This window comes from Mesoplodon mirus (genome assembly GCF_964341445.2).
Source record: "Mesoplodon mirus genome assembly, chromosome: 18".
NCBI lineage: Eukaryota > Metazoa > Chordata > Mammalia > Artiodactyla > Ziphiidae > Mesoplodon > Mesoplodon mirus.
Genome location: NC_138994.1, coordinates 3,896,362 through 3,919,853, shown reverse-complemented (window position 1 = coordinate 3,919,853; position 23,492 = coordinate 3,896,362). Strand labels below are relative to the sequence as shown.

General features: G+C 56.0%; 1 protein-coding gene across 3 annotated transcripts; it reads left to right on the top strand.

Moving 5' to 3' along the window:
- Nucleotides 1-1,528: 1,528 nt before the first annotated feature.
- CACNB1 (calcium voltage-gated channel auxiliary subunit beta 1) lies at nucleotides 1,529-20,419 on the top strand. Of its 3 annotated transcripts, none has more exons than XM_082605461.1 (14): nucleotides 1,529-1,792; nucleotides 4,233-4,319; nucleotides 7,351-7,470; nucleotides 8,603-8,725; nucleotides 9,294-9,430; nucleotides 9,657-9,733; nucleotides 11,109-11,128; nucleotides 11,395-11,475; nucleotides 11,919-11,977; nucleotides 12,164-12,273; nucleotides 12,424-12,575; nucleotides 16,089-16,184; nucleotides 16,609-16,794; nucleotides 18,534-20,419. In XM_082605461.1, exons 1-14 carry the CDS (start codon nucleotides 1,709-1,711, stop codon nucleotides 18,993-18,995), a joined length of 1,794 nt encoding a protein of 597 aa, XP_082461587.1. In that variant the 5' UTR covers nucleotides 1,529-1,708; the 3' UTR covers nucleotides 18,996-20,419. The 3 variants fall into 3 exon arrangements, with proteins under 3 accessions (XP_082461587.1, XP_082461586.1, XP_082461585.1); XM_082605460.1 differs by lacking the exon at nucleotides 11,109-11,128 and adding an exon at nucleotides 10,172-10,293; XM_082605459.1 differs by lacking the exon at nucleotides 11,109-11,128 and adding an exon at nucleotides 10,139-10,293.
- Nucleotides 20,420-23,492: the final 3,073 nt, after the last annotated feature.

The window sequence follows — 23,492 nt, the reverse complement described above, 5'->3', positions numbered from 1 at the left end:
TCCCCTGCATCGGCAGGCGGACTCTCAACCACTCTCAAGCCACCAGGGAAGCCCTTTTTTTCTTTTTTTTTTTTTTTACTTTTGACCGCACTGGCTTAAGGGGATTTTAGTTCCCCAGACCAGGGATTGAACCCAGGCCCTAGGCCCTAGGCAGTGAAAGGGCAGAGTCCTAACCACTGGACTGCCAGGGAATTCCCAGGTTGGCTTACTTTAGGGTCTTTGAACCTGCACAAATCTTCTTCATGCTACTTCTCATCTCTCCTCTTTGTGGAGGCCTGGAAGGGGTCAAACAAGGAGGTAACAGTTTCTCCTGTCATGACTGACCCCTGCACAGCCCCTTACAGCATCTCCAAACACCCCAGCAATACATCATTTAATTTCATTTCCCTCTTCTTCCCAGTAATCCCAGGTGACAAAGACACCACAGGACCGGCAAACCCATTTTACAGGAGAGGTGTGCTGATCTGTCCAGGGCCACCACCACAAAGAGCCTGAACCAAGTGGACACTAAGGTCTCTTGCCAGAATCCCCTACTCTTTTTCTCTCCATACATCATGGTGGGTGGGGTTCAGGCCTTGGGTATCTGTCCCCAGTTCAAGGATGAAGGGGGAGCAATTCTAGATCAAAAGTCATTAGATCTGGCAGTTTCCTGGTGGCCTAGTGGTTAGGATTCAGAGCTTTCACTGCGGAGGCCCGGGTGTGATCCCTGGTCGGGGAACCGTCCTGCGTGCGGAACAGCGCGGCCAAAATACAGGGAAAAGAAAAAAAAAAGGTCATAGATCTGACTTTTGCCAGTCTCTCCTGTCTCAACTCCACATTTCTTCCTTTTTCCTTTCTTTCGAGGAACACAGACCTCACCCAGGCCCACCCCTGGCCTTTTGGAAGGGCTTGGGGGATATTAGCACTAGGGCGATAGGACTCCTGAGTGCCTAGGATTTCTTGTTGCTGTCTCTGCTGAGACTCCTTTTGGACACCCTCCCCACCGCAGCTTCAGCCTCCAGCCGGCCAGCACCACCATACTGGCGAGGGAGGGGACTTTCCGTTTGGTTCAAGTCGGCCTGGGACCACAGTGGGGAGAAAGGAGTTAAAGCCGGGTCCCAGGATCACCAGGGCCGTGAAGTTCCGGTGGCCCAAGCTGGAGTGGAATGGGGAGACCAGCTAGGAAGAGCGGTTTGGGACGGAAGAGGGGGGCGGTGCCAGCCATGCTAATCCGCACTTCAGCTCCATCCGCGCCTGGCATCCACTGGTATACTGCACCCCCCCAGCCCAGCCCGCTCTCAGCCCCTTGGCGGGTTTCTAATCTCCCCCATAGTGGGCCACCCTCACCCTAGGCCAGTCGGAGGCTAGCGCCCGCCGGGAAACACATGCGTCCCTTCCGCCGTCCTCCCATTGTCTGTGCGGAGCCAGCGGAGGGGCTGCGAGGGGCGGGGCCGGGGCCGGAGCCGGAGAAGGGAGGGAGGGACGGAGGGAGGGGCGGGTGGGAGCGGAGGGGGCGGGGGGAGATGTTGAGCCTTCAGGGGCCGAGGAGGCGGCGGCAGCAGAGGAGAGAGCGGGAGGAGGGAGGGAAGGCAGGAAGAGGGCAACCGAAGGCCGGGCCAGGTGGCTCGACCGGGTGCTGGCTGCGCTGCTCTCGGTTCCGACGGCCTCTCTCATGCGTTGAGGGCGCCCGGCTGGGCCGGACCGGCGGCCGGAGGGGAGGCTCCTCTCCATGGTCCAGAAGACCAGCATGTCCCGGGGCCCTTACCCATCCTCCCAGGAGATCCCCATGGAGGTCTTCGACCCCAGCCCACAGGTGAGGCGTGGTGGCCGGGATCGAGGGAAGGGGGCCGGTCCCGCGGACCTTGTGGGGTCGGATCGAGGGGGGCCGGGGAAAAAGGGGTTATATGCCCGGCGCCCAGGGGAGAGGGCTCTGCGCCCCCCAGCTCTGCCGGTGAATGATTGATGGGCGCTTGGCCGGGAGTTGTGCTGCGGTTTGGCTGAGCGGGGAGGAGGCGGTCGGGCCGCCTGTCACCCTCGCCTCGTCCTCTCCCACGCGTCAGGGTCTCTGCTGCTCGGGTACCGGCTCCAGTGGGTTGAGAGTGTGGGTGCTGGCGGGGGGACCCGGGGGTTGAAGGAGGCTAGAGAGCGAGCTCAGGCAAAGGGGGGACGCAGAGCACGCTCAGGGGCGCCGGGCGGGTGTGGGTGGGGCGGGGGTGGCCGAGGCGGTGGTCAGCGGGCGGTGCCAGCAGGCCTTCAGAGCTGCGGACACTGGCCCTCGAGGGTGGGGAAGGGGCCAGCTCCGGGCCAGGCCCCCGTCCCAGCCACTTCAGCTCCACCCCTATATTGGACCACCTCCCCTCCCCCAACAAACACCCACGTTATCCCTCCTCCACCCCATCCCCCCCAGCCCCAGAAAATGCCTCCAAAGTTTGGAAAGTTGAATGGATGCCAACTCACTGTCCTGGAGGGGAAGAAACTGTGTTACCTGGGGGGCGTGGGGATGGGGGTGGTCTGCCGCCCCCCCCCACTCACACTTCTCCTGTGCCCCCAGGTTACCCCCGGAAAGGGGTATTCTTGGGTGGTGAGGGTGCCCATGGAGTGACCAGCAAGGTCTGGGGTGGTCGTGCCAGGGGATTTCTCTGGGACGTGTCCTTATCCAACCTGGCAACACCCCAAGGCTAGGATAGCATTAACTCTTTTCTTGCTGTAGCCAGCCTGGAGCAACTGTAACCACCATGATAGTGTGGGCACGTGGGGTGTGGGGGTCAGGTCAGACCTAAAAATACCTCCCTTCTCCACCCCAGGCCCCTTGGAGCCTGGGACGCAGCTGACTGGGGCCTTCCTTTCAGCTGTCCCTTGTCCCTCTGGGTGCCACTCCCTTTTCCTTGCCTGGGATAGTGGTGGTGGTCTGAAAGAGTCTGGGGCTCACTGGGGGAATCCTCTTAAGTTCATAGGGATCCTCAGTCCTCGAGGTTGGAGATATGTCTTGCTGGAGAGAAGGTGATGGGAGGGAGGATCCTCAAAGGGTTCCCAGGTGCCCTTCTCTCCCATCCATCCATCCTCTTCCTTGTACTCAGGCCCAAGGAACCAGAGCCTCTAGTCTGGTCATGGCTTACCTAGCTTCTTTGGCAAAGAAACTCTAGGATGGAGGCTGGGGGCAGGGGCTTGGAGGGCCTGAACCCTCAATGATTCCCCCCCCCACCCCACTCTAGACAGGCTGGGGGCCAATGTGTATATTTGAGTTGGGGAGAGGAAAGAAGTAGCCCCCTGTACAGGAGGCCTGGAAATACCTGAATGGGTGGCTGCGTGAGAGGTCAGGCAGTGTCCACGCCACCGAAGCCAGGAGCCCAGCCAGTGGGACTGAGCAATTCTTCTCCGAGGCCCTGTGGGGGGCTGTGTTCTAGACTCATCTCGGGGCAGGGCCAAGGGACATTTAGATTGATGCAGCCTGATGGATATCATGGGGACAGGACGTGGGCATTGGCAGCTGAGGGTTAGAGGGCTTAATCCCTCTTGCCCCCTTGGGGAGAGGTATGATCACGGTGACTGTGAGGACGGGCTGAGAAAAAGTCCTACCAGGCTGGAGGCGGGGTGCTAAATCTGCCCCCATGGGTCAGGGTTGGGGTTAGATGTTTACTTTCCAAATACAGTTCCACGCCCCCTACCCCTCCCTGGGAATCTAGTTGTAGGTCTCCAAGAGCTGAGAGCTGCAACTCCCCTCCCCACTCTGCGAAAAACAAGGCAAGAGTTGGGCATGGGGAAAGCCAAGCTGGGCCTGGGTTGGCGAATCCTCTTCTCTCTGGGGGCCACAGGCACACTCAGCCCCGCTGTGCTCCAGCTGAGGTGCAGAGGGAGGGGGACTTTCCCAGGGGCTCTCTCCGCACCCCCAGCACTGCAGGCAGCCTCTCCCTTCCCCCTGAGGCCTCTGCAGCCTGCCCAGCGTCTCAATTAGCTCTGCTGCCTAATGAGCCTCCAGCTTCTCAGTGCCTCCCCCTTCCCAACCTCTCTGGCTTGGTTTGGGGGTTTCTGTGTGTGCTTCCTAGGGCTCTCTTTCACTGTCCCCCACCCCATGGCTGTGGTCTGGGTTCTCCCTCCCGCTCGGGCTGTACCATCTCAGGAAGAAGATAGAGGGGCGGGCTGTTGAGATCAGGGAATGATATTTCCAAGGCTTGGCTGTGGTTCTGGGCCTGATGGGATGAGGGTTGGGAAAGGGCCTTTTTGATTCTACTCTTGTCCCTTCCTGGCTTCTCCAGGGCAAATACAGCAAGAGGAAAGGGCGGTTCAAAAGGTCGGATGGGAGCACATCCTCGGATACAACATCCAACAGCTTTGTCCGCCAGGTAATGGGTAGGCCGGGCTGAGAGGAGGGAGGTGGCTGGTTGGTGGAGACCAGGATTGGTGAGCTGGGTGAGGCTTTCTCCAGGCACCCTCCCCCGTGTCATTTGTCACCTGCCTACAACCACCCCATACCCTTACACCCCATGACCTCCTCTGCATATACTGTCAGCTGTACCCACTCCCTCAGCCCCCACCCAATCCCTCCCCCAGCACCAGACACCAGCCCCTGCTGCCTGCCTGCCTGCGTCATCTCATTCAGGGACAGCCTGGCCTGCCTCCTTCTAGCTGGCTTCAGGCTGTCACCCACTCCCCCTGCCGGCTGTCTCCTTCCATGTCCTCCCCCAGAATCTGTGACAGCATGGGGTAGAGGCAGGTCCTAAGAAATGAGGAGCCAGGACATTTGGGTCCCCGGAGCCCTGATGAGGTATGGGTCAGGGAAACGCCTTCCTCACATCCAGATGTGACTGTTCTTTTTGTGTGTGTGTGTGTGACTGTTCTTTAATACGCAGAGAGAGAAAGTGTGTTGAGGGAGGTGGAGGAGAGGCAGGAGGAAGTTGATATTAGAGAGGACTTTAGCCCAGCATCCCTGAATGAAGGCGGGTAGTGTAGCTGAATGGCTTTCTGGGGTTTTCTGTTCTCCCATCAGGAAGATGCTGTTCTCATCTCTGTTCTAACTATCAACCCCAGGCCATCTCAGGCTCAGGGAGAAGCAGTGAGAGAGCCACGTAGTTGCTATGACTACAGAGCATCTCAACAAAGCCTGGTACCCAAAAAAGGCAAGAGGGGCTTGGGATCAGACAAGGAAAGGAGTACATTGAAGAAAACATGGGCAGCATCTGAGGGCAGAGGGCAGCGGGGAAGTCAGCCGCCCCCACCCCCACCCCCGGGCCGGGAGAGAGAGGGTGATGCCAGGCAGATCCACGACAGGTTGGAGAGAGGCCCTTCTTTTCACTTCTTCCGTCTCCACGACACTTGGCACATGTGAGCCCGGGCCTGACTTGAGAGGGTCAGGAAAAGGGCTCTTCATCCCAGCATCTCCATACAAACACGAAGCCCTTTCTTTGATCTTTCCCTCATCCCCCGTGTTGCAGGACTGGGCCAGGGCCGGGGCCAGGAAGAATGACACTGTGCTCGGTGGAGCCCCTCTTGACAGGAAAGGGCCTCATTCCTTCAGTGTTTGCCGACCCAGAGGATCAGACCCCAGTCTCCGATCCTTCCTCCTCTTGGCTCCCCAGCTCTGACCCCCTGCAGGTGGCAGGGAGTGGGGGGGCCGTCCTTGCCACGTCTCTGAGCTAAATATACCCTGGCAGTTTGCATATGTAGCAACCCTGCTTGTAACCTGAGCCCCGGGGGCGGGCAGTCTGGGCCACCACCACCCCCCCCTGGCCAGCAGGGGCAGGCACCGAGGGCACCGGGATGGAGGCGCCCAGCCGGACCCTCGTAGTGGTGAGCTGGGGATGGAGAGAAGGTGGGGGGAGGTGGGAGCAGCCCCTCAGGAGAGCTGGTGGGAGGCCTGCACTCCAGCCTGTCTCCTTGCCTCACTGTTGCCTTGTCTCCCGCCATTCTTGGGTGTGTGTGTGCGTGTTTGTGCGTTTGTGTGTGTGTTGGGGTCAGTGAGTGTCTCTCTGCCACTCCATCTCTGGGTCTGTTCCCCTGGCTCTCCTGGCATCTGTCTTTCTGACTCTGAGTGCTCCCGTCAGGAGGGGTGGAGAGTGGTAGATTAACGGTTTTCACTCTTTCCTTTGCATCTCTTTTCCATCTTCTTTTAGTACCGCCCCCCCCCACCTTTCCCCTCTCCGCTCTCCCATTTTCATGATTTGATGGGCAGCTGCACTCACTGATGCACCAGGGCGCTCTGGGGGAGGTGGGAATTGGTCTTCTCTCTTTCCCACGTTCCCTCCATACGAAGCCAATGGGCATTCCTGGCCAGGTGACCCTTTCCTGTCTTCAGGAAAGAACCCCCTCACCTCTGCAGTCTTGTTCTTTCTTCAGGTCCCCTCCTGCCCTTTGTAGCAACACCACCGCTGCACGGTCACACAAATCCACACCTCCTGGCTCCTGCCCTCACATGCCCTCAGGGACACAGACACTGAGGGCGTCCCCCCGTTCCGCCCCGTGTGCACACACGTGTACCTGTATGCATTCAGTCATACACACCAGGACATACCATAGAACATACCCTTGAAGTTGCACACCCAAGCACACCTGTGAATGAGCATGTTCATTCACGCCCTGGGTCTGGACAGGCTATGCGTGTCCTACACATGTGCCTGCATCACTGAGGGAGTTCCTTGTGCTCTGGGATGGTCGGTGTGATAAAGGCCTGCTTCCTGGCACACCCAGACTTCTGAGCCTGCCTTGACCCTGGCAGCCGGCAGCCCTAGGACTGAGGAAAGGCCTGCTCGTGTCCTTCTCTTAACTTGCCTCTTCTTGCACCACCCCAGGCATCTTGGGTTCTTTTTTGTATCTTATGAGAGCCTGAGGGCTGGGGCTCCCCAGCTTCCGGAAGAGGAGGTAGGATTCTGTCTTTCCTCACCCTTGAGCAGAAAATGGCAAATTTTTGTGTGGCCCTAGCCCATGGAGCAGGCTGCCCATGGCCGCCAGTGCCGAGAGCTCAGGCCTAAGCTGGTGGCTACAGCCCCTGGAAGGACTCACTGGGCCTGTGCTGAGTCTGTCTCAGCCGGTGCTGGGGGCAGGGGAGGGAAGGAGGAGCAGGGAGTGGAGACTGTCCCTTGGCACTCCACCCCTGCGCTGTGCCCCTATCAGGTTCCCACCCCTCCCTGGGCCCCGAGCAGCTGTCCTTGGACCTGCCGTAATCCCCTGCTTGCTGCTGTTGCCCTTCCTAGGGCCACACTCTTTCCAGGGGCCTGCAGACCTCGTTCTCCGGCTCTTCCCATCTAGTACCACCTCCTCCTAGCCCTTGTGGTATCATGCTGGGCTGGCTGGGGCTTGAGGCATCCACGACGGGTGCCTTCCGAGGCCCAGGAGCTGGGGCGGCAGCGTCGGCCCTGAGCTGGCCCTGTCTGTTTTCAGGGATCAGCAGAGTCCTATACCAGCCGTCCGTCAGACTCCGATGTGTCTCTGGAGGAGGACCGGGAAGCCTTAAGGAAGGAGGCGGAACGCCAGGCATTAGCCCAGCTCGAGAAAGCCAAGGTGAGAACGACGGGAAGGGCCGTGCTGGCATCACGTCCCTTACCCCAGGCCTCAGAGACAGCCTGGACAGACCCAGGGGCAGGTCTTGGCCCAGCCACTTCCTAGCTCATGTACCCCTCTGATGTGCCTCTGCTTTTCACCTGTAAAGTGTAAGCTATAATACCTGCCTCCTTATAAAGTACGATAAGTGCCTAATTTCTACACATAGTAGGAGCTAAACGTTTCCACTCATTTCTGGAGTCAAATTTTCTGGGCTCTTGTTAGCTGTGTGATCTTAGGCAAGTCCCTTAACCTTTCTGAACTTTAGTCTTCTCATCCATTAAGATGAATGTGGTGGGAGTTCCCCCTCAGTCCAGTGGTCAGGACTCAGCAGCACTTTCACTGCCGTGGCCCCGGGTTCAATCCCTGGTCGTTGGGGAACTATGATCCCACGAGCCACGTGGCACAGCAAAAGAAAAGAAAAGAAAAGAAAAAAACCCATAAAAGGAATATGGTAATAGTACGTAACTTCATAGGGTTTTTGTGATGAATACATGAGATAATGGGTGTGAAACATATAACACAGTGCCTGTTACACTACACGGTACCTGCTGCCATATTATTACTATTATTCGTTCTTATTGTTGTTGCCACTATTCTTATCATTCCTCCTTGCTGTTATTCTAGGCTCTCCCACCACCCATACTTAGCATTCCCTGATGCCCCCCTCAACCCTGAGAGGACTGAGTTCTATGGTTTGCTTTTGTGTGTGTGTGTGTGAAATTTAATACATGCAGTCAAAAACTGCATAAGCCATTCAGTATATGTTTTTATGAAAAAAAATTTTTTTTGAAGTAGAGTTGATTTACAATGTTGTGTTAGTTTCAGGTGTACAGCAAAGTGATTCAGTTATACATATACGTGTATATTCTTTTTCGGATTCTTTTTCATTATAGGTTATTACAAGATGTTGAATATAGTTCCCTGTGCTATACAGTAGGTCCTTGTTGTTTATCTCTCTTATGTATAGTAGTGTGTACAGTATATGTTTTAATAAACAATTTACAAAACAAACCTCTCCCTAATCACCACCGCAGTCAGGAAGTTGTACATCCCATGGTGATTTAACCCTCTGGTTGTCATCTTCCTCTAGACCAAGCCAGTGGCATTCGCTGTGCGGACAAATGTCGGCTACAACCCATCTCTAGGGGATGAGGTGCCTGTTCAGGGAGTGGCCATCACCTTCGAGCCCAAGGACTTCCTGCACATCAAAGAGGTGGGGAGGATGTGTTGGCATCTGGAGGGAGGGCAGGGTAGTGGGTGCCACGAGAGGGGCTGTCAGACCTCTAGTGGAAAAAGACTTCTGAGCCAAGCAGAGCTGGGCTAAATCTGCTGTGTGACCTTAGGCAAATCTTTCCACCTCTCTGAGCTTCGCATTTTTCATTGGTAAAATGGGACGGTAATGCCTAGGTCACAAGGTGGTTGGGAGGGTTTGTGATGAGGCCTGTCAGTGGGGTGGCAGTGTGCCAGGCACACGGAGGTGTCAGCATTTACTTCTCTCCCTGCCTTTCCAGGGTAGAGCTGGCACATGGGGGAGGAAGGACTCTCAGAACAGGGATGTGCTCGGGGGTGTGGGTGGTCCATGGCACAAGAGGATGCTGGTTCCGGAGAGTCCTGAGAATTGGGGGCTGTAATCCGAGGCTGGTGCCAGGGCTGTTCGAGGGTGCCGCCCCCTGGGCGGGGTAGGCACGTCTGGGGGTGGTGTCCCCCGGAGCTGGCTGCTGGCTTGTACCTCTAATCTCCCTCTTGGTCTCCCCCACCCCACCTGCCGTTGTCGTTTGCAGAAATACAATAATGACTGGTGGATTGGGCGACTGGTGAAGGAGGGCTGTGAGGTTGGCTTCATCCCCAGCCCTGTCAAACTGGACAGCCTGCGCCTGCTGCAGGAACAGAAGCTGCGCCAGAACCGCCTCAGCTCCAGGTGTTTGGCTGGGGCCAGGGCACCTCCGGGAGAGGCCAGCCAGCCAGCCAGGAGTAGGCCCTGAGGGTTGACGCATTGCCCTGAGGACACAAAACTGTCTGTGGCATCACCAGTGGGGCTGGCAAATGAGGGTGGGGTGCGGGGGGCAGCCTGTGAGAGAACAGATCCCCCACCCTCACGCCCACCTCCTTTGCTCACGGCTCCATTTGCCTTTCTGCCCACACAGCAAATCAGGTGACAACTCGAGCTCCAGTCTGGGAGACGTGGTGACTGGCACCCGCCGCCCCACGCCCCCTGCCAGTGGTAAGAGCTGCCGCCACCCCACGGGGTCGGGTGGAGCTCCTGGGCGGGGTGGTCTCCCCACTGCCTGTCCCCTCCTTTCCCTGCAGTTGGGGGTACCCCAATCCTGAGTCCTCCAGACACCTCCGGTGGTACCCCCTCCACGAAGAGCAGGACACCCCACAAGCTGGGCCTGTCCATCAGCGCCCATTCTGTCATGTCTCTACTCTCCCATTTCTTTGGTAGCTCCATCTCTCTGCCTGACTGCCCTGCCCCCTACCCCCCATTCATTTCTCCCAGCCCTGTTCCATTCACCTCTTCTTTCTTTTTTCCCCATCCCATCCCTGCGTTTTGTACTTGTGTCTCCATGTCCATCTCACTCCTCCCCACCTCGCCTCCTTCCTCCCTCCTCCCGACTCTCCGGTCCAGGTAATGAAATGACTAACTTAGCCTTTGAACTAGACCCCCTGGAGTTAGAGGATGAGGAGGCGGAGCTCGGTGAGCATAGTGGCTCTGCCAAGACTAGCGTTAGCAGTGTCACCACCCCGCCACCCCACGGCACGCGCATCCCCTTCTTCAAGAAGGTAATTCTCGCTGGGTTCTTGCGATAGGGGAGGTCAGAGCCCAGCGCTTTGGCGGGGGAGGGGGGCTGGAATGGATTCCGATGTGGTATCAGCCTGATTCTGTGGGAATCAGGAGGAGGGAAGGGTAGGATGGCACCGAGAATGGGCACGTCTGTCTCCACACACAACTCCACCCTGGCCCACTTCTCCGGAAGGGATGGTTCTTGCGGTGGAAGCACCCTTTCTCTTGGAAGGCCGCCCCCGCCCCTCAACTGAAAGCAGGGTCTGGGTAATGAGACCTGACCTTTCCCCCTCACTGCCAGTGGGATAGGCCGTGTTTGCCCCCACTCCCACGTGTGAAGGGGAAAGTGGAATGGTGACCTTCTTGGCCCTTTTCGGACTCCACGGGGCTACGGTGGGCACACGGGGATCTCCTGGCTGCAGAGCAGGACAGTTAGCGTACCCTTAAAATGGGCGGTTTGGCCTGCACTGGGGCCAGGAGATGGGCACCAAATTAGAGGCTGTCACTCTTCCCAGCTCTTTTCCAAGACCCAGAAAGGGGGTACAGGGTGTCTGAATATTCCCAAGTTCACTGGACTGGCCGTCAGTCCTGCTCCCAGCCCCGATCCAGGGCCACGTCTGGCTCCCCCTTGGCACGGGGTCCCATCCCCTGTCTCTGGCTCTGTCTGTCACTAACACGCATGCCTTGTTATCTCTCCTCGTCTGCCCGCTCTCCCTCCCTCTCTTGTCCCGGCTCCTCCCTCGCCCTCTGCCCCTGCCTGGGTACCTTCCCCTTTCTCCTCCCCCGCCCTCCTCTTGGCAATCTCTGGACCCAGCCAAACAGAAGCAGAAGTTGGTGAGTATCACAGCTTTCTGTGTCCCCCTCCCCACCCCCTGGGATGAGCTAGGGGGACCTTCTAACACCCATTCCCATATCTGCCCCCCTTTTTCCCAACCCTTCCTGGTTCTCCCTCGCCATACCTCCCCACCCCCACCCCGATCCCCACATCTGGACTTTGGGACCAGGGGGAGGAAAGGATGCATGGGGGAGCCTGGAGGTGGGGGAAGAGGGGCTAATGCCATCTCCACTCTGGGGTTTCCCCTCCCTGCTTCCCCCCCCAGACAGAGCATGTGCCCCCCTATGACGTGGTACCTTCCATGAGGCCCATCATCCTGGTGGGACCGTCGCTCAAGGGCTATGAGGTAGGAGCCCCTAGAGGCGAGTGGACCCAGAGGGGCCCAGACCTCCAGAAAGACTCCATAGAAAGGTCTTCAGACCCCGGAGAGATCCCCCAGCAGGGCCCTCCCAGGGTTTCTTCCCCAGAGGACTATGTACCTTCAGAGACAACCTCCTCCGTGGGGGACCCAACCCCCAGGGAGACCCCAGAAGGGTCTCGTCCTCTCAAAAGAACCCCAGAAAAGTCCTCCCAGAGATCCCACCTTAAAGGATCTTTGCAATCAGAAACCCCAGTGGAGGCCCCTCAGACTCAAAAGGACTGCCCCCTCCCCTCAACAGGGACTTACTCATCTCAGGGATTTAAGAAGAAAATGGAATGTCAGGGGGCAAATACCTAGCAGTCCACCCTCCCTGAGGGGCTTTAAACACCTGACTTCTCCTCCCCCCACCCCACCCCCCCCAACCTCAGGTTACAGACATGATGCAGAAAGCTTTATTTGACTTCTTGAAGCATCGGTTTGATGGCAGGTAAGACCCTGGGAGCTGGCTCTCCACTCCCACCATGGTTCTCTGCTGCTGGGGATGGGCAGGATGGCTTGAATGACAATCCTGGAACTCTTGGACTGAGGGATAAGAGGCTGTCCTGGAGCCTGGGGAGTAGGCAGGGCATTCTAGGCCACCCTGAGCCCTGGCTCCTCTTGTCCTGTCCCCCAGGATCTCCATCACTCGTGTGACAGCGGACATTTCCCTGGCTAAGCGCTCGGTCCTCAACAACCCCAGCAAACACATCATCATCGAGCGTTCAAACACACGCTCCAGCCTGGGTGAGCCCACCCTTAACTGCACCCCCACCCCTGCTCTGGGGCCAGATGTGGGAGGGGGGAGGGGGGCATCTCCAGAAATGCTCTCTTTGCCCACGGCCTCCTGGGAGGCCCCCTTACATTTCCCCCTGCCCCATGACTCCATTTCCCCAGCTGAGGTTCAGAGCGAGATCGAGCGCATCTTCGAGCTAGCCCGGACCCTTCAGTTGGTTGCTCTGGATGCCGACACCATCAACCACCCAGCCCAGCTCTCCAAGACCTCACTGGCCCCCATCATTGTTTACATCAAGATCACCTCTCCCAAGGTGGGTGCAGGCATCTGACCCTGTTGGAGACAGGAGTGCTCTGGTTGGGCTGCCTGTGTTTAAACCCCAGGTACTGCTTACTAATTGTGTGACGTATTCTCCTCGAGCCCAGATTCCCTGCTCTGTCGAACTCCATTGTCTGGATATTGTGAAGATTCAACCTAATGTGAATACTTAGCACTTAGCAAAGGGTCTGGTATAATATACCTGACCATGTTTTTTAAAAAAAGCATTTATTTATTTATTTATTTATTTATTTTTGGCTGCGTTGGGTCTTCGTTGCTGCGCCTGGGCTTTCTCTAGTTGTGGTGATCGGGGGCTACTCTTCGTTGCGTTGCACGGGCTTCTCATTGCGGTGGCTTCTCTTGTTGCAGAGCACAGGCTCTAGGTGCACGGGCTTCAGTAGTTGTGGCACGTGGGCTCAGTAGTTGTGGCTCGCGGGCTCTAGAGCACAGGCTCAGTAGTTGTGGTGCGCGGGCTTAGTTGCTCCGCGGCATGTGGGAGCTTCCCAGACCAGGGATAGAACCCATGTCCCTGGCATTGGCAGGCGGACTCTTAACCACCGTGCCACCAGGGAAGTCCCCCTTGTCATGTATTAACTGTTTTAAATATTATTATTAGGGTCATGCAGGCCAGTCCCCTGTCTCTACTTTGTTGACTTCTCCTCCTGAGTCCAGAAAACGGAAAGAATTCTGTGCTTTCTGTCCCAGTGTCACGCAGCTACTTGGCTGCTGGGAAAAGACCTTTCCTGTCTTTCGATTTCAGCCCTTTTTGCTGCACCGCCTTCATGTAGGCCTCGATAGAGATGAAACTGGTAGGAAGGCTGATTTACTTCCTGGTCATACAGCGGTTCTGTTAGTTTTCCCTCCTAGACATTAGTAGGGGTTTCAGAAACATGGAAGGTGAGCTTAGGTGAAGGCTTTGAAATGAGAAGACAGCATGGGGTTCAAATCCGAGCTCTGATTGGCTTATTTTTATTTAACTAATTAAATCTTGGTTTTGGTTTGTATTTTATTGAGCTTGTGATCTTGGGGGGATTATTTAGCCTTTGCACCTCAATTTCTCTTTTTTTTTTTTTTTTTTGGCGGTATGTGGGCCTCTCACTGTTGTGGCCTCTCCCGTTGCGGAGCACAGGCTCCGGACGCTCAGGCTCAGTGGCCATGGCTCACGGGCCCAGCCGCTCCGCGGCATGTGGGATCCTCCCGGACCGGGGCACGAACCCGCGTCCCCTGCATCGGCAGGCGGACTCTCAACCACTGCGCCACCAGGGAAGCCCCTGCACCTCAATTTCTTTACCTACAAAATGGGAATTATAATCATTCTCATATGTCATTGAGAGGGTTGGAGGTAATGATGTAAAGAGCCCAGAGTTCTGTCTGATGAAGGCACCCAGAGGTGGTAACTGTTAACATCTCATGGTAGCACCCAGTTTCTTTTTTTTTTTTTTTAATATTTATTTATTTGGCTGCCCTGGATCTTAGTTGCGGCACACGGAATCGTCATTGCCACCTGCGGGATCTTCGTTGCAGCACACGGGATCTTTTAGTTGCGGCATGCAGGATCTAGTTCCCCGACCAGGGATCAAACCCTGGTCCCCTGTGTTGAGAGTCTTAACCACTGGACCACCAGGGAAGTCCCTGAGCACCCAGTTTCTTAATCTTTCTGAGTCCTAAGTTTCTAATGAGCATAAAGTGGGTGATGGGATTTAAGTACTACCTGGGGTGGTTGAAAGGATCAAATGAGACAACGGCTGCAAAAGCACTTTGTGAACTAGAAAGTTAACAGACGCTTCCATTGCCCCCACTGAGCACTGATCGAGGTTAAGGGTGGGGACTCCGGAATCAGCCTGCCTGAGTTTAGGTACCAGTGCTACCACTTACCGGCTCTGCGCTCTTTTGGCAAGTCACCCAACTTCTCTATGTTTCAGTTTCCTCATCTGCAAAACAGGAATCCTCAAATGGTGCTTGGGAAGATTAAATAAACAAATTAACCACGCAAAGTGCCTGGTACCTACTAAGCACTGTATCTATTCTTTTTTTTTTTTTTAGATTTTTACCTTGAAATAATTTCAAACTTACGGAAGAGTTGTAAGAATAGTAGGACTATCTTTGAACACCCTTCACTCAGATTCACTACTTTTTTAACAGCTTTATTGAAATAAAATTCACATGCCATTCAATTCAGCCATTTAAAGTATACAATTTAATTTTTTTCAGACTCATTAATTTTGAACATTTTGCCACTACTTTATGTATGTATGTATTATGTATATGTGTGCTTATATATGTGTATCTTTTTTCCTGAACTATTTGAGAGTAAGTTGTAGATATTGTATGCCTTTATCCCTAAATATTTCAACATGTATTTCTTAAGAACAAGGATATTAACTTACATAACTACAGTACAATTGTCAAATTTAAGAAATCTTATCTAAAATACTGTCCATCTTCAGTTTTCACCAGCTGTCCCAATAATGCCCCTTATAGCAATTTCCCCTTCATGATCCAGGATCATGTGTTGCATTTAGTTGTTATATCTCTTTATAGTCTTTAAGCTGAAAATTCTCCTCAGCCTTTCTTGGATTTTCATGACACTGACTTTTTTTTGTTTTTTTGCGGTACGCGGGCCTCTCACTGCTGTGGCCTCTCCCGCTGCGGAGCACGGGCTCCGGACGCGCCGGCTCAGCGGCCATGGCTCACGGGCCCAGCCGCTCCGCGACACATGGGATCTTCCCGGACCGGGGCACGAACCCGTGTCCCCTGCATCGGCAGGCGGACTCCCAACCACTGCGCCCCCAGGGAAGCCCGACACTGACATTTTTTAAGAGTACAGATCACTTATTTTGTAGATTGTTCCTCGGTGTGGGTTTGTCTGATGCTTCCCCATGACTAGATTTAGGTTTTACGTTTCAGGTAGGAACATCACCAAAGCGGTGTGTCCTTCTGCGTTGCATCCGGAAGCACAGGATGTCGGTTTGTTGCATCATTGGCGCTGTGAACTTTGATCACTTACTTAAGGTTGTAGCTTTATGTTTAGCTATTATCATCAGTACTGTTACCACTGAGACGAGAATAATCATAGTGGCTGCATAATGGCATTATTGTCAGGACTAAATGAACTGATTGTGTAAAAAGCACAGAATAGTGCCAGTACATAGCACGTGTCCCTATAAAGGATGGCTACTGCTGTTAACGTGGAGGGGAAGTTGGCCCAGAGAACGAAGCCTGTAAAGGTTACAGGGGTTGGGAAGGAGAATCATTGCCCTTCATTACAGCCACTGCTGGAACTTCCCAGGACAGGCTGGCATGAGACCCAGGAGAGAGCCTGAGCACTGTGTAGGATGGACACAGGACTGGTGAGGTCATTTCTGAAGAGGCGGCCAGGGCTGAGAGTCATGGAACATCCCCTGGCCCCGATACTGTCTCTCCACACTGGCTCCGACCAGGACCCGCCTCTCCGGCTTGGTGCATTGCAGGGTCCCTCTAGCCCCTCTTCTTCCCCCCCACAAACCAGGTTCTTCAGAGGCTCATCAAGTCTCGAGGGAAGTCTCAGTCCAAACACCTCAATGTGCAAATAGCAGCCTCGGAGAAGCTCGCGCAGTGTCCCCCCGTGAGTGCTCAGACCCAGGGGAAGGGAGGGGGCGACGTTTGGGTTCTCCATGTGTCCTCTGGCCTGCATCCGAGAGTGACCGGAACGCCTGGGCGGGGTCCAGAGATGCAGGCGGGTCTTCTGGGAGAAGAGTGCTGGATGTTCAAGTCCCAGAAGCACCACTTCTCTGTGGGGAGTTAAGCCCCCTCTCCACGCCTTGGTTGCCTTATATCTAGAATGAGGGAGCTGGAGTATCGGGGTACCAAGACCTTTTGTAGTTCTGTCGATTTATATGTCTAAGAGCCCTCCTCTTCCTGGACATCCAGAGGTTTCTTTTTAACTTTGTCCTTTAACCCCTTGACTCCACCCACTGCCCCAGGCCACACCCTCACCCCTTGGTCATGCCCAGCTCATCCCAGCCCTGCCCTTAACCCCGCCTCCACAGGAAATGTTTGACATCATCCTGGATGAGAATCAACTGGAGGATGCCTGCGAGCATTTGGCCGAGTACTTGGAAGCCTATTGGAAGGCCACACACCCGCCCAGCAGCACTCCGCCCAATCCGCTGCTGAACCGCACCATGGCTACTGCAGCCCTTGCTGCCAGCCCTGCCCCTGTCTCCAACCTCCAGGTACAGGTGCTCACCTCACTCAGGAGAAATCTCAGCTTCTGGGGAGGGCTGGAGGCCTCGCAGAGGGCCAGGGCGGTGCCCCAGCAGCAGGAGCACCCCGTGTAGGTGCCCCGCCACGTCCCCTCCCGCCCAGGGCTCGGAACTGAGGAACTGAGCACGGTGAACGCGGGCAAGGAAGGGAAGAGTTTTATTTTGTAAAAAATGTGGTGAGTGGCAGCTTCTGGTGTCTGTGGTTTTTGATGGGATTGGGGCTGGCTGGTGGGGCCTCCCTGGGCCTGGTCCCATAGGACCATATCTGCTGCCCTGGGGGCCTTGTAGGATACGTGACTAGGAAGAAACAGAGGAAAATCAATATATGTTTGCTGGACTCTACACCCATTTTAGACCCAACAGGGGTCACGGCATTTTAGACGCAACAGACCAAGGGCCCTCAGACGCAGGGAATCCCACAGAGCAGGGCCGTTCAAACCAGAGAAACTGCCCCCTCCTCCAGAGCCCTAATCTCAGGAGATTTCTCAGTAGGGACCCAAAATGAAGCATCTTCCATGAGTTGAACCTTCCATCCTTCTCCCAGTTAAACAGATTCCAGGAAAGACCCTCCTGTGGGTTGTCCACCCTGCCTTGATCTCCTCCCATGGGAGCCAAGGCCTCTATCTCTGAGGTCAAACCATTAAGTATTGGGTTCCAGATTAGAACCAGAAGAAACCCATGAAATCATTCTAGACCATTGCTTTTCAAATTTGGTTTCAGCACCAGAGCCCATTTGTTCACTGAATCTTATGTGGCAGCTCAGTCTGTAGACAAGGCATCCTTGCTCTGCTCAGAGGGAGCTAGTGGCCTTGGCCTCCATTCCGCTTCCACGGGGACCCCTGAAGCGCTCTGTGCCCTGTCCACCCACCCCAGATCTCCAGGGAATAGTTTGGAGATTGCTGCTCTAGTCTAATCCCCATCACACCACCACAGAGACACTGGGCCACTGAGACGGGAGTCACTTGCTCAGGGTCACACAGCTTGAAGTAGCAGGGCATGGGGCTAGAACCCAGGTCTCTTTGCACCCCACCCAGCAGCCTCTATGGCCATCTTCATGTGGCATTTGGTGCTGAGGACATTGGGCCATCTCACTGTTGCCAGTGGGGATAGAGACCCATCAGCCTTCCCCAGCCTGCAGCTTTGAGTCTTTGTTGGGGGCAGGGGAGGAATCCTATCAACCTTGGAGACTTTGTCATCTGACTAGGCAGTGGGGTGGGGGGAAGTGTGGGGTTCCGGAAGCCTGTGATTAGGGGCTGGTTGGGCTGAAGGAGCTGGCTGAAATCCCCCCTTAGTATATTTGGGAAACGGGGGCAATGACTAACCCAATCAACCACTAACAAGTGGCAATACTAATGAGCTGTTAATGATGATTTAGCCCAAGACAGCATTAACGTGTGCCTTGAGGAATTGATGACTAATTGTTCGTGGGCTCTCTACCATGGTTACCAGGAGAGTTCATGCCTTCACCCACCTTAGGAAGGTCTGGTGCCCCCTCTCCTAGTGGAGGAGCAAATGCCTTGAATTCTGTCCTCTGGCTCTCTGGCTGGGCTCCAGAGCCGTTTGCCGGCTGCCCATCCCCTAGGGTCAGCACCCTCCTCTCCTTCAGCCAGGCTGGGTGTCATGGTGCCCTCACTAACCTGCCTTGCTTTGTTGTGTTTCTCTCACTCCTGCCTGATCTGCATGGTGTGTGCCATCTGCCTGCTAACCAGGGACCATACCTTGCTTCCGGGGACCAGTCGCTGGAACGGGCCACCGGGGAGCACGCCAGCGTGCACGAGTACCCGGGAGAGCTGGGCCAGCCCCCAGGCCTTTACCCCAGCAGCCAGCCGCCAGGCCGGGCGGGCACCCTGCGGGCACTGTCCCACCAAGACACGTTTGATGCCGACACCCCTGGCAACCGAAACTCTGCCTACACGGAGCTGGGAGACTCGTGTGTGGACATGGAGACTGACCCCTCCGAGGGGCCAGGGCTTGGAGACCCTGCAGGGGGCAGCACCCCACCAGCCCGACAGGGATCCTGGGAGGATGAGGAAGACTATGAAGAGGAGCTGACCAACAACCGGAACCGCGGCCGGAATAAGGCGCGCTATTGCGCGGAGGGCGGGGGTCCAGTTCTGGGACGCAACAAGAATGAGCTGCAGGGTTGGGGGCGGGGCGTCTACATCCGCTGAGAGGCAGGGGCCACACAGTGGGAGGAAGGGCTCTGAGCCCAGGGGAGGCGGGGGACAGAGGGGCTCACCACTGCGGATGTATCCTGCCTCCAGGGGGCGCTGTCTCCCTCCTTTCAGATGCCTTTGCTCAATGTTTGGGGTTTCTTTGGTGGTAGCATTCCAGCCAGCTCCTGGGGCTCCCTTAAGCCTCAGCGGTAGGTTTTTACCTACATGCTGTGGGTGCATGGGGGGATGACAACCTTCCTGCACTATCCCCTTCCCCACCTCAGGGGGCTCTCTCCCCTCGCCCAGAGAAAAGGTGCAGTTCCTTAACTCCTTCTACTCCAGGCTCTAAATGAGTGTCCTAAAATGGGGTGGCCCTTTCTTTTTCCAACCTGGAGTATTTGGGAAGGGTAGGGGGGCTTTTCCTGGAGAGGGAGACCACAGACTCTTTCCCATGAGGGCTGTCTTCCCCAAGCCCCAGATCCAGGGTCCTTCACCATGCCCACCCCTCCCCCTAGCTTCCTGGCAGCATTGTCTGGGAGGTGAAAGCTACAGCATTGGAAGCCCCACCGGGATCTCGTCTTCGGGAGTGGTCTGGGTAGAAGCTGGCAGGCATCAGATGTAGTGCCCTGTGCCCGCCCAGGACCTAGAACCCTGAGGAGGGGGCAACCCGAGATGCTGCTACCCACCCCACCACCTCCATGCCTCAAGGCTTTGCCTACCCCAGGAATGAGCTTTGCCTACAACATCCCTTGCCTGCAGCCATCAGAAGAGGGGGCCCCTCTGCATCTGAGCCCCCCATCCCCTTGTCACCTGGGTGTGGAGCCCATGGAACACTCTGGTCCAGCTCATTTTGAAACCAAAAAACTGCTTCACTTTCACCCTGAGGCCCCAGGGGAGAGGCCCTGTGGGTTGGTGCCCCAAAGGTAATCGTCACCCCAGGGGTTGCCTCAGGACCTCGGATCTCCCCCGGGGGGCTTGGCTGCTGCTGCTGCTGCTCTGTATCTGCCTCTTGTGGTCCCGTCCTTTACCCATGTCCACGCCCCCCAGGAGAGGCCTTGGTACCCCCTCTGCCCTGGATGGTCCCTCAGCCTAGCATCCCGTAGCCCAGCAGCCCTGTCCCCCACCCCCACCAGCACCCAGCTGGGCCAGAGAGAGCCGATTGTGCCAACGAGGACTGGGCCCTGCCCGGCTGCCCGCCTCAGGGATGGGCGCCTCATGCCTGTCTCGCCACCTCCTGTGCCAATGTTGTCCCACCCCCCACCCCCACCCGGGGGTGGGGTGCAGCTTCCACTTCCTGGTTAGCAGAGACCACTGCCCAACCTTTCCCCTTCCTGTCTGGTGTCCTGTGCCCCCATCTGTCTGTCTGTCCGTCTGTACTCCCCTAGGAGAAGTATTTTGCCACATATAAAACCGCCATCCTGTCCTTTGCGGCCACCTCCTGAGCCTGCTTCTTTGTTCCCGCCGCATGGTTGCCAGCCTAGGTGTGTGGGAGCTGCTGACGTGCAGGGAGGGAGAGTGAAGGGGTGGGTGCGGGAATACAGCCGCGGCCAGTCCCGGCCCTGCTCGCCCCAAGCCCCATGCCTGCCCACTCTGTCTCCCCATAAGTAGAGCCAGGGACAACGGGAAGCTGAGACGGGAAGTGGGGTGCCCCCGGTGTTGTTCGGGGGTCAGATCCAGAGCCACTGGCACCCTGTCTTCGAGGCCGGTGCTTGCTTCTCTGCTGCTGTGGCCTCGGCTGCTCCCCAACTCCCCAGGGAGGGATGGGCTGAGCGTCCGGCTCTCTCCACCGATGCCTCCACAACTACCCACCCCAGCCCCTGCTAACCAACCTGGTGCGAGGGGGAGAGGTCTGTTTGTGGGGAAGGGCAGAGAATCAGGAACCCCCATCCCCGTCCCAGACTGAGAGAAAGATCGTGACGGTGCCCGTTCCCGCCACCGTCAGCTGGCCGGATGTGGACTTGGGACGCTGGATCCTTCCTGCTGTCGCCTGTACCCTGCCTCACCCAGCACGCACAAACCATTTCTCCACTCTCGTGGTTCTTGTTTTTGGGGTGGTGGACCTGAATGCTCCTGCGCAACGGGTGTGTGTAGAGGGCGACAGACGTCAGGACCCTCCAGATGAGGGGTTAGCAAACCCAAGGAACGAGGAGCTGGGAAGGCCCACGGGTCGAGTGACTGGCCCATGGTCAGCAGGGAGGCGATGGCAAAGCCGGTACTGCTGGGACTGGAGCCCAGTCTGCCTGCCATCGTAGTGCTCCTCCCACTGCCTTTCAGTGGAATCAGTCTTTCTTTCCTGTGTTTATTCATTGAGCAAACATTTATTGAGCATCTACTATGTGCCAGGCACAAGTCTAAGTGGGAGCTACAGACGATTCAGGACAGCACAACGAGCTCTCTGATGTGGGAAGCAGTGGGTCCTGGGGGAACCTGGAAGAGGGGTCCCTGCCTTAATCTGGGGGGATCAGGGGGTGCTTCGTGAAGAAGGTGAGGCTTGAGTGGAGTCTAGAAGGCTGGTTAGGAATTAACCTGAGCAGAGAAGGAGGGGAAGTGTTCCAGGCAGAGGAAATAGGTGACACGCAGGACACGTTCTTGGCACTTTGCTAGCAAAGTGTGCTCTCAAGGTGGTGGTAAGAGGGGGGTCAGCGGGGGCAAGTCACAGGGGCCTTGAGTCACACTAGGGAGTTTGGGCTTTGTCCTCAAGCTGGTATCAGAAACCGAAGGACTGTAAGCAGCGATGGTAAGCTTGTCCCGGTTGCAGTTTGGAGCATAGATTGGAGGGGGGCCTAGCTTGGGAACAGCTGCAATGGTCCAGGTGAAAAATGAGGCGGGTTTTCAGTGGAATGGGAGGCGGTGGCTGCCAGAGACATCTAGCAGTTACGATTGAGAGCTCTTGGAGAGTGATTGGAGGCAGCTCGTGAGAAAAAGGGAGGCATCTGGGGTGACTGTGGGTGAGGGACTTCCCAGACATAGAGGAAGCAGGTGAAAAAACAGGTCAGAGGCAGAAGTGATAGTTAGCTTTGAACCAGGTGGGCTTAAGGTGCATGTGGGAGAACGTCCAAGAGGAGAAGAGCGGAAAACAGGCTTGGTCTGGGGCTGCACAGAGGAACTCCGTCTGCAGTGGACCCTGGTACTTGAAAATCAAAGGCAGGGCTCATTAGCTTCAGTTTACAGATAAAGCTCAGGGAGGTTAAGCAGTCTGCCCATAGTAACACAGCCATCAAGCAAGGACATGAACTGAGATCGGATTTCAAGTTCTGCGGTGTCCGTGACCCCCAAGTCTCATGCTAATTCCCCTGGCCCAGGATGCCCTAGCTTCTGCAAGGGAAGGGGTGCAGGGGAAGAGGAGGCAGGTGTCTGAGTATGTTTCTGTCTTCTCTCCACGTGCCTTCTCCCTGAAATTACATTTGCCCAGAACTTGCCGGCAGAGGCATTTCTAGGTGGCTTAGAGATATTGAGAGATGAGGAGAGAGAGACTGTTTTTAAAAAATATTTACTTATTTACTTGGCTGCGCTGGGTCTTAGCTGTGGCACGTGGGATCTAGTTCCCTGACCAGGGATCGAACCCGGGCCCCCTGCATTGGGAGCGCAGAGTCTTGGCCACTGGACCACCAGGGAAGCAAGCCCCTGAAGAGAGAGACTCTTGTCTCCTGGTAACCATAAGCCCTCAACCAGCACACAATAAGCACGTTGGTGGTTGTCAACATGTGAGGATTTCCACAACCGTGAAGTCGGCTGGGACTAGGCCCAGAGAGGCTGGTGCTATGACCGCAGCCACCTCAGGGACTCAGGAACCAAGATGCTGGGGACCCCTCCTATCTCCCTCCCTGACCAGCTGCTTCTGTCTTTTTTTTTTCTTTCTTTCTTTTTTTTGTGGTACACGGGCCTCTCACTGTTGTGGCCTCTCCCGTTGCGGAGCACAGGCTCAGGACGCGCAGGCTCAGTGGCCGTGGCTCACGGGCCCAGCCGCTCCGTGGCATGTGGGATCTTCCCGGACCGGGGCAGGAACCCGTGTCCCCTGCATCGGCAGGCGGACTCTCAACCACTGCGCCACCAGGGAAGCCCTGCTTCTGTCTTTTGAGTAGGTTCCACCCTAGAGTGAGCTGAGGTCAGAGAGACTGAAGGTTTCCACCATTGTAAAAGTGAGCTGAGGTGAGGCCACCAGGGCCTGGGAGCAGGGTGGAAAGGAGTGTGGTTTCCAGCCCAGTACCCTTGACAAAAATCTTGTCTTAGCCCCGGTAATCACACCCTCAGAGACGTGTGCCTTGGCTCCCTTCTAAATCAGGCCTTCCAGCCTCCTGTCTCTCAGGGTTGTGGTTTGTTTTTTTTTTTTGGTTGTTTTTTGGTTTTTGGTTTTTGGTGCGTGTATCTGTCTCCTAGAGACAAACTAGATGGCAAGCTCCATAAGACCCAGACAGGGTCTGTTTTGTCTCCTTGGCGTGTTCCTAATTCCTGACTCACATTTGTCAAATGAATGAATAAATGAATGAGTACCCCCTAGGATCCAGGCTCTGG